General features: G+C 41.8%; 1 protein-coding gene across 1 annotated transcript in view; it reads right to left on the bottom strand.

Moving 5' to 3' along the window:
• Positions 1 to 7,123, bottom strand: part of LOC138950166 (ornithine decarboxylase-like) — an 11,604-nt gene extending 4,481 nt beyond the window's left edge. Inside the window, exons 1-5 of the mRNA XM_070321908.1 lie at positions 6,929 to 7,123; positions 3,682 to 3,778; positions 2,826 to 2,902; positions 2,195 to 2,367; positions 1,227 to 1,364 (exon numbers count right to left, since the gene is read on the bottom strand). Of these exons, the coding sequence (XP_070178009.1) occupies positions 1,227 to 1,364; positions 2,195 to 2,367; positions 2,826 to 2,902; positions 3,682 to 3,778; positions 6,929 to 7,033 (590 nt within the window). The 5' untranslated portion in view covers positions 7,034 to 7,123. The remainder of the gene's footprint in view (positions 1 to 1,226; positions 1,365 to 2,194; positions 2,368 to 2,825; positions 2,903 to 3,681; positions 3,779 to 6,928) is intronic.
• Positions 7,124 to 9,481: the final 2,358 nt, after the last annotated feature.

The raw sequence follows: 9,481 nt of genomic DNA, 5'->3' as shown, positions 1-9,481 counted from the left end.
CTGGAACTGACCGATGCGGCGGACAGTGCCCCGCACAGAGCTTAGCTTAGCGTCACTACGCAAGATTCCAGCAAGCTGAAAGGTCAAGTTTTTGTATTTGGTGAACATTGTTATTTCCGTGTCGGTTTTTTACGATGTTACAAGCATTGGGTTTTGGTCATTCCATTTGCAGACGTTGCGGGAATGCATTGAGTCGAGATGCGATCCTCGCATGCGTCCCGATTTCAAACTTGATAGCCAAATGTATGCTAACATTGTCGGCAGGGGAGGCAAAGGTGGCGCCGGATCCAACTACTTACAAAAGATTGTTCGCACTAGACCTGATGTAGTGATCTTGCAACTTGGGGGAAATGATTTCAGGTTTTCAGAAACTATGGATGCTGAGGAGTTTGCCTTGACGATGCTGGCATTTGCTTGCCTCCTTCATGGGGTTTACAACGTTAAAAAAGTTGTGGTTTGCGGCATTCTGCCTCGCTTCATGCTAACCGCCGATTACAGAGGATCGCGGGGCTTATCGGCCACAATAAAGCAACGCTATCACGCCTGGGCTCAAGATATTAACGCCAGGCTGGTGGAAAATAGTGCTGACTTGCATTACGTTACGGTTTGTTGCCATGACAAGTTTCAATTTCAGGAGGACAAAAGAGGCTTGTTTGCGGCCGACGGCGTACATTTGTCTCAACAGGGCAGCTACTTGATGTACAAATCGGTACGGGACGCACTTATTGCGGCCAGCAAACGCTTGGGGGCCATCGGCGGTGCTAATTAACAAAGCTTTCTGTGCAGGCGTGCGTGCAGAGAGCAAGAGCACCATGCATGCACGCGACGAGTGTTTATGGCCCCTTTGTTTGACCCAACAGAAGGGCAGGGGAGACAATCGGCCAGCAATGCCCTGCTGTGCTATAATTTGATGCTAAACTTTTTCATGTTTTTTGTAAATATGTTTTGGAAAATATTGCGAAATGGGAAATGAAAGTTGTTTTCTTGTATTGTTATATTCATGTGTTATGGTAGACTGGGAATCGAGCTTGAGGCGTCTGTGTGTGTGTGTGTGTGTGTGTGTGTGTGTGTGTGTGTGTGTGTGTGTGCGTGTGTGTGTGCGTGTGTGTGTATGTGTGTGTGTGTGTATGCGCGTGCGCGCGCGCGCGTGTGTGTGTGTGTGTGTGTGTGTGTGTGTGTGTGTGTGTGTGTGTGTGTGTGTGTGTGTGTGTGTGTGTGATTCGCACCTAACGCCAACCACATCAAGACCCAGGTCCCGGGCTGTACGAAGCAGTGACGAAGCTTGCAGTTGGTGACATCCAAACTTGTCTCCAAACGCATACTGCACATTGAAGTTCGCTGGTGGAAGAATTCGTAGTAGCAGCCTGGAAATGGTTACACGTGAAAGTTAAAGGCACATCGATCCGTGTCAACAATTCGACTCACCTTTCCACATCTGGGCAAACTTTTACGTGGAATAAGATGAACCATCCACTTGGTCAGCTAACACAAGTCAACACCCTGGCTGATTACTGTTCAGAGTGGGTATACTTTGACAAATCAGTTTCAAATTTCAAACCTTGACATCATCCAACCACTTCTCTCCCCTTTCATTCATTTCCGTTCCTAGAGTTCCTTCCCCTTTTTGCGTGTTTCCCCTCCATTTTCTTTCAAACCTTGTTCGTTCTGTGTTGCGTTTGCTTTTTGTTGTCTTTTGTGTTCTTGTTTTTCCTGATGAAGCTTCCAGAAGCGAACATTCGTTATCGACTTGTGTCGTCTTTGTATCGGTGAGCAAATCCTTTGTTTTTTAACTTTGTTCATCTTACCACAGTCACTTCCTTGTTTAGAAATCAATTTCTTAAAAGCTACCAGTGTATTGGTTTATGTGTGTGTTGTTTTTGTAAAGATATAAATCCATACAACTATCTCCAAAATACACGGATATTATTGATGATTTCCTTTCAATACTATGAATATAAGAACAACATGAACGTGCTGAACTGAAAAAAACCAAAATTTGATTTGTGGATTCGTGCAAAAAAAGAACGTTTCTTTCTTACAAACAAGACGACGACCTTCCAAGAGAAGCTGCATGGACCTGTGGAGGCTCTACAACAGACCACCAGCTTCATATCCAGAGCTGGACTCCAAGTGTAAGAAATGGCGATCGACAAGAAGAAGAAGACTAACAAGAAACATCGACATTTTCACTCACCGGGCAGAAGGAAAGAAAGCTTTGATCTTCCTCAGTTCCTCCTCGTTGTCAAAAGTCATGAGGTCAACGTTGACCTGGGCAGCGTAACGGATGTCAGTTCTGGGCTTACATGTGTGAGCAAATACGATGCGAGACGGCTCCACGCCTAGATCAACAATCTCCGACATCTCTTTCTGTTGGCAAAAGGGATAATTCGCAGACACATGGTGAAACACGCTCACAGGCATGGGAGGCGCACGATTGCACGGATGAAGTTGTCTATGAATTAGAAAGCAAAAGAGGAAATAAGCGAGTTGAAAGCGTTTGCTCCTTCAAAAACTGTGATAAATGTGAATACGTGTGTGTGTGTGTGTGTGTGTGTGTGTGTGTGTGTGTGTGTGTGTGTGTGTGTGTGTGTGTGTGTGTGTGTGTATGTGTGTGCGTGTGTATGTGTGTGTGTGTGTGTGTGTGTGTGTGTGCGTGCGTGTGTGTAAGTGTGTGTGTGTGTGAGTGTGTGTGTGTGCGCACGTTTGCGTGCGTGCGTGTGTGTGTGTGTGTGTGTGTGTGTGTGTGTTAGTTTGTTCGTTCTTTTATCTAATACGAAAAGTGTCAGTTGTTTTGTTTTGGCTTTCAACAGGAAAGATGTACAGACCTTACTCGCACAGTCGAAGCCAATACCCAGATGAGCCAGCAGTCGTAGCACAGCGCGGTCCGGATTGCATTTGACAGCTGTCACAACAGAGAACGACAGATTCATCTGCAAACTGTTTCGAACAACCATTAGAACACTTTGTTTTCCCCCGAAACCTTGTTCATGTTGTCCACATAGTGTGTATGATTCAGAATGGTTATTCATGGTGTGTTGATCTTGGAGACGTTGGAACAAGGTAGGGGTTAAAGCCATAAGACAGAAAATTGCCACAGCGCTTTTTTCTCCCTTTTCCAGTCTCTGAATTTACACTAGAACAAAGAAAAACTCTGAAAAAATCCATATGATCAACAACAGTAACCGAAAAATCCATGAGACTATGATAGTATTTACAAAACACGTGAGAATGAGTGTGTTGTGACTCTGCGTTTATTGAATACACAACAGTGCACAAGTATGCTATCAGTATGAGTGCATGGACATTAAAGTTACAAGACAAAGCAAGAACACTTGTGCATATTTCACCCGACCAAGGCTGAACCTAGTGTATGGAGGGAGGGGATTCCGAAATGAGGCAAAGGTACAGGGGTGGAGGGGGGGGGGGGGTGTAGGGCCTTGCCTGCTGAACCTTTCAAAATTAATCATTTGAAAAGAGTATTTTGGGTCTCTCCTTGCAATAAAAAGGTACATTTATTCGGTAGCCAGGACCCCAGCCCCCTCTAGACCATCACCTCTCTCGAGTTTGTCAGAGCACCGGAATACATTTAGTCAAAGATACAAACACCTCAAAAGTGGCAGCTAGTGCATTAGGAGAAAACGCACACGGCAGACAGACCCGACGAAAGGGATGTGCACGTACCATAGAAAGGCTCCACTCTCGGCAAACACTGTCTCCACATTTCCACTTTCTTGACGATGTCTCCCAGATCCACCAAGAAAAACGCGTCCTCCTTGTCCTGCACACACACACACACACACACATACGCTCACGCACACGCAAGCACGCGCACACGCTCGCAAGCACACACACACACACACACACAAACACACGCGCGCACACGCACGCACGCACGCACGCACACACACTCACACACACACACACGCACACACACACACAGAATACGAATACGAATGGTTTATTTGTTGTAGGCCACTGGCGTTTAGCAAGGATGTAGGGGGGTGGGTGCCGAAGTACATGATCTTTTCGAAATTATGAACCGAAGAATGTTAGTGCGATTCACGATATTGGTCAACCACAATCGTATGTTTGCTTTTGTACCGCGGAATGTCTTTTTGTTTTCGAGTTTGCATCGTCGGGAACTGTTCACAACATTGCGAGAAGTAATTTTGTCCAGAACAACAAAGACAGCTAAGAGAGAACCATCGCATCATCTTGATATTAGGCGTACCCAAACAAGGGTTTAGAATTGTCGAGCAACACAAGCATCTTCCGCTTGTCACCCAAAGAGTACCTACCCTGGCTATGAACAAGCGGATGCCTCCAGATATTGACCACTTTTTACTGAGACTTGAAAAACATATAAAACGCATCTATTGTAAGAAGATATTATTCAGCAAGGAGTTGATGTTTGGGAGTGTGCAATAAGTTCGGGGGTTTTAGGGCATATTTTACAGTGCTGTTGGTGCCTACTTGCCGAGTGGCTATCTGGGGTCATATTCTAAATGAAATATAGAAAGTTATATATCAAATGAAAGGAAAATGAATAAGCTTTTCATATTTGCAAAGAGAATTGTGCTATTTTTAAAGGTAAAAAATGTTATGGGGGTGACAACATGATTTTTGTTGAAATTTGTACGCCCATTTTTTGGAACACGTGACAAACACAGAGAAGACATTTTTTGTGTGTTCAGTTTATTTTAGATATGCTGCTAACTAGTCTGTTTTGGCATTCATTTTACATAACATAGCAAAGTTTTATTGAGTTTTGCTGATAAACAAAAAAAGTTATTGTCACCTGAATACCCCCACCCAAATTTCAAAGTTGGACTTTTCATGACATACGCATGCCTAAGGCAAACAAAACAAAATAGTCTGTTTATGGTATCCCGACCGACCCTATTTTTTCCCGCGACCCTAGACTTTTTTTGGCATTTGGGGGGAGAAAAAAAAAATTGGCAAAATAACATAAAAATATGGTTTTTTGAAAAGAAAAAAAAAAAAAAGAAAAAAAAAAAGAAAAAAAAAAGTCCCGACCTACCGACCCTATTTTATTGGCCTATGTTACCGTTAACACACTTTTTTTGTTGTGCCTAAGAATGCATTCCTATAACTAACTTATAACAAAAACCCAGCTTGTTTCTGTCATAAAGTGTGTCTAACATATGAGTTTATCCACTGTCCGACCCATACAATGTAAAATAACATTTTTTTTCTTCAATAATTAGATAATTGGTCAGTGGAAAACTACAGGGTAAGGGAGCGAACTGGTAAGAGTTAACGTCTTTTGCAACCACTACACACAGGGTGTTTCCCACGTTCTCAACAAGGTGGTGTTTCCCGATGCTAAGGCTTTTTTGTGTTATGTGCACTTTTGCAGATTGGCCGTGAAAAAACGTTGCTAGGATAGTGAGAAACGTTCCTGATAAAACTTGCATGAATTTATGTTCCAAATAAAATAACCATGCTTTTGCTTTAACTCTATTTAATGTAATGTGCAAACATGCCACACAACAAGTTTTAGTTACTAATAATTTACTTTATCTAAGTTTTGTTTAAACTGGTTTGGAATATTTAGGTTGTGTTCATGACAGTTGTGAGCTCGTTTCGGAAACACGGAAGTACTAGTGTGTGTGGGGAGGCATCGGCACAAATCACAATAAATTGTTTCAATTACAGTTCATTTAAAAACAATTAAAGAAGAAGTGCAAAGCAGTGAGCTCGTGTCTATGTTGCATGGTGAAGTGAAAACAAGTCGCGTAAGGCGAAATTACTACATTTAGTCAAGCTGTGGAACTCACAGAATGAAACTGAACGTAGTCCGCCGCTAGTGCAAAAGGCAGTGAAAGTGACGAGCCTGTTTGGCGCGGCAGCGGTTGCGCTGTGCTTCATAGCACGCTTTACTATACCTCTCTTCGTTTTAACTTTCTGAGCGTGTTTTTAATCCAAACACATCATATCTATATGTTTTTGAAATCAGGAACCGACAAGGAATAAGATGAAATAGTTTTTGAATCGATTTCGGAAATTTAATTTTGATCATCATTTTTATACTTTTAATTTTCAGAGATTGTTTTTAATCCAAATATAACATATGTATATGTTTTTGGAATCAGAAAATGACAAAGAATAAGATGAAATTGTTTTTGGATCGTTTAATAAAAAAATAATTTTAATTACAAGTTTCCGATTTTTAATGACCAAACTCACTCATTAGTTTTTAAGCCACCAAGCTGAAATGCAATACCAAACCCCGGCCTTTGTCGAAGATTGATTTGCCAAAATTTCAATCAATTTAATTGAAAAATGAGGGTGTGACAGTGCCGCCTCAACTTTTACAAAAAGCCGGATATGACGTCATCAAAGGTATTTATCGAAAAAACGAAAAAAACGTCTGGGGATATCATACCCAGAAACTCTCATGTAAAATTTCATAAAGATCGGTCCAGTAGTTTAGTCTGAATCGCTCTACACACACACACAGACACACACACAGACACACACACAGACACACAGACACACACACACACACATACACCACGACCCTCGTCTCGATTCCCCCCTCTATGTTAAAACATTTAGTCAAAACTTGACTAAATGTAAAAACCTACCCACTTGATCCCACTGTCCCAAAAATGGGACGCTAACATTTCATGCTTAAAATCAAAATGTACTAATCTGATGTCGCAGCAACTGCCAGATCTGTTCATAACGACATAAGACACAAAAACCAATAGTTTGGTACCCCATTTGTGAAAAAAATAAAATGTGACTTCCCGTTTTATTTCAAAGTGAAGAATGCACAACTAGAACATCTGTTTAAAAAAGAACAGTACTCATACGTAGCAGTGAACATTTTAACAACGGTGGAAAGTTTTTGTGAAACAGAATATGAAACAAACAGATGGAGAATTCGTGAACAACTTACCTGCAGTTTTAGTTCAGCAGCCGTTTCTTGTACCAGCTTCATGAATGGTTTCGACTCAGTGTGCAGCTGCACTTGGCAGTCCTTTCCAAAGTTCTCATGCTTCATTGTTAAATTCGAATATGTTCGTTACAGCTTCTGAGATCTTCGTGAACTTCTTGTTGAGGCCTTGAGCAATTTTGTGGTGGCGGTAATTATACAATTATCACTTTGGCGTTTTGGCTTCAGAACCGGCAGGGTTATTTATATTACCTGGTTTGGCTTCAAGGGGGGGGGGGGGGGGGGATAACAAAGATGTGCGTAACAAATACATTGCGCTTTGATACTGAAATTGCTTGTGAGTTCCACATGCCCGAGAGTATGTGAATGTCATGCCATTCATTGTGACAGCATGCAGTGTAAATTAATAGTGTTAATAAACACATGATTGACTGTAAGGGGGCAGGTCTGACAGCTGCACGTGCTGCGTCGAGGTATTAATTGTGCGTGTGTGTGTGTGTGTGTGTGTGTGTGTGTGTGTGTGTGTGTGTGTGTGTGTGTGTGTGTACCCATGTTTCCACAGGTTTGGTTGCCTAAATCACCATAAGGCAACCATCCACACGTGGATGGCAATTTAAACTCTGGATGGCAACCTAATTGTGTGGATGGTCGCTTCATTTAACACCGTTAAATTGACTTTTTTGACGGAAAGAATGTCATAACAATGTTCAAAATGACATTCTTTCCGTCCTCTATAGGCGACGAAATAGGTCAAATTTTGTGCATTTTTTAGTGCAAAATTCTTCGATGCCGGAGCGAGTACTGCACCCAGTGCTGTTGTAGTGCAAGTGCACTAGAAAGGCACTGCACCCAGTGCCGCCTCTTAGGTAACCATCCACACATATAGGTGCGTGTGTGTGTGTGTGATCTTAATAGAGAGGCAGGGTATAGACAGAGACACGATGTCAGAAGTGAATGACTGTGTTGACATTACATTGTAGTATATTCTAGGCAAATCAATTACGATATAAGCCATGGGGCAACATATTTTGGAGTGCTTGCGGTTCATGCGTCATGCCTAGGGCAATAAGTGTGTGTGCGTGTGTGTGTGTGTGTGTGTGTGTGTGTGTGTGTGTGTGTTTGTGCGTGTGTGTTTGTTTGTGTGTGTGTGTATGTGAGTATGTGTGTGTGTGTGTGTGTGTGTGTGTGTGTGTGTGTGTGTGTGTGTGTGTGTGTGTGTGTGTATGTGTGTCACACCTTCATTTTTTGGATCAAATTGATTACAATGTTGGTTTAGCTATCTTCGACGGAGCCCGGACTTTGGTATTGCATTTCAGTTTAGAAATCGATTTAAAAATAATGTCATCTTATTCTTTCTCATTTCCTGATCCAAAATAATATATAGCTATTTTATGTTTGGATTTAAAAACACGCTCTGAAAGTTAAAAAGAACAGAGAAAAACGCGCCACACTGCTCTATAAAGCGCTAAACTCTACTGCGCTATCACTGGCTTGTCACTTTTTGAGCGTGAACGTGTCACCGCGACCGCGGGGTATGAAACTGACACAGTAGAGCTATTGATCATGTATGAGTGAAAAAATGGGGTGTGATCAATTTCATTCTGTGAGTTCGTCGGGTTGACTCAATGTAGTAATATTGCTTCACGCGACTTTGTCAGTTTGAGGTCACACTTTGTAGTGTTTTGATCTCGCTTCACGCGACCTGTTTATGCTTGATTTGAGAACGATAAAGAAGTCCATCTGGTTTACGTTTATTGCTAAGTTCAGTTATTACAATTTGAGGCCCGTCACATTTCTCCGCAATTATTGTTTAGACACTCCAACTATCGGACAGCAGTTGCTGATAATAATGAATTAGCGTGACAGGAATGATGGGTCTTTGTAAGCCTGAGGACAGTTGGGCATATTATAACTTGTCCAACAATCGGATAGATAGCGTGGGCACAGTTTAATTCATTTGGCAACCTTCCATGTTCACCGAGGTTGCTACAGAAGTCCTGATCAAGTACCAGCGACCCTAATAAAGGCCACGAAAGGTGAATGCTCGCCTAACAGGCTTGAGGTTTGCTGGTCGATGTGAATGCGTTATATATTGTGTGTAAAAAATGTTTGTTTGTCTGTCTGTCTGTAAAAAAATTCCATTTCACACGGCAGAAATTAATATGTAAAGCGCGGAGAGCACAGTTAATTGTGGTTCGCGCTATATAAGCTCACCATAATAATAATAATAATCAGCCTTTAAAGGTACTGTCCGATGCACTCGTGTGCTGACCCTGAGCATCAAGGACCAGCAAAAATAACCCTTTAAAAACACTGTCCGAGCCAATTCCGTGCTAATGTTAGGGTTATGGTTAGCAAGAAAATTGGCTAGTTTTGCTAAATGGACTGGAACGTATTGAAAGTCTCGCCACAAAACACCTAAACCTGTTTGAATATATTTCGTGATCAAACGGGAAAACAAATGTTGCAATAAATAGGAATATCATATTGTAGAATTAGAAGTTAGTATAATATATTGAGTATAGTATGAGAACACGGGCATTCTTAGCACTAGAA

Source organism: Littorina saxatilis, linkage group LG16, assembly GCF_037325665.1.
Source record: "Littorina saxatilis isolate snail1 linkage group LG16, US_GU_Lsax_2.0, whole genome shotgun sequence".
Classification (NCBI taxonomy): Eukaryota; Metazoa; Mollusca; class Gastropoda; order Littorinimorpha; family Littorinidae; genus Littorina; species Littorina saxatilis.
This window is presented reverse-complemented; position numbering and strand designations above follow the sequence as displayed.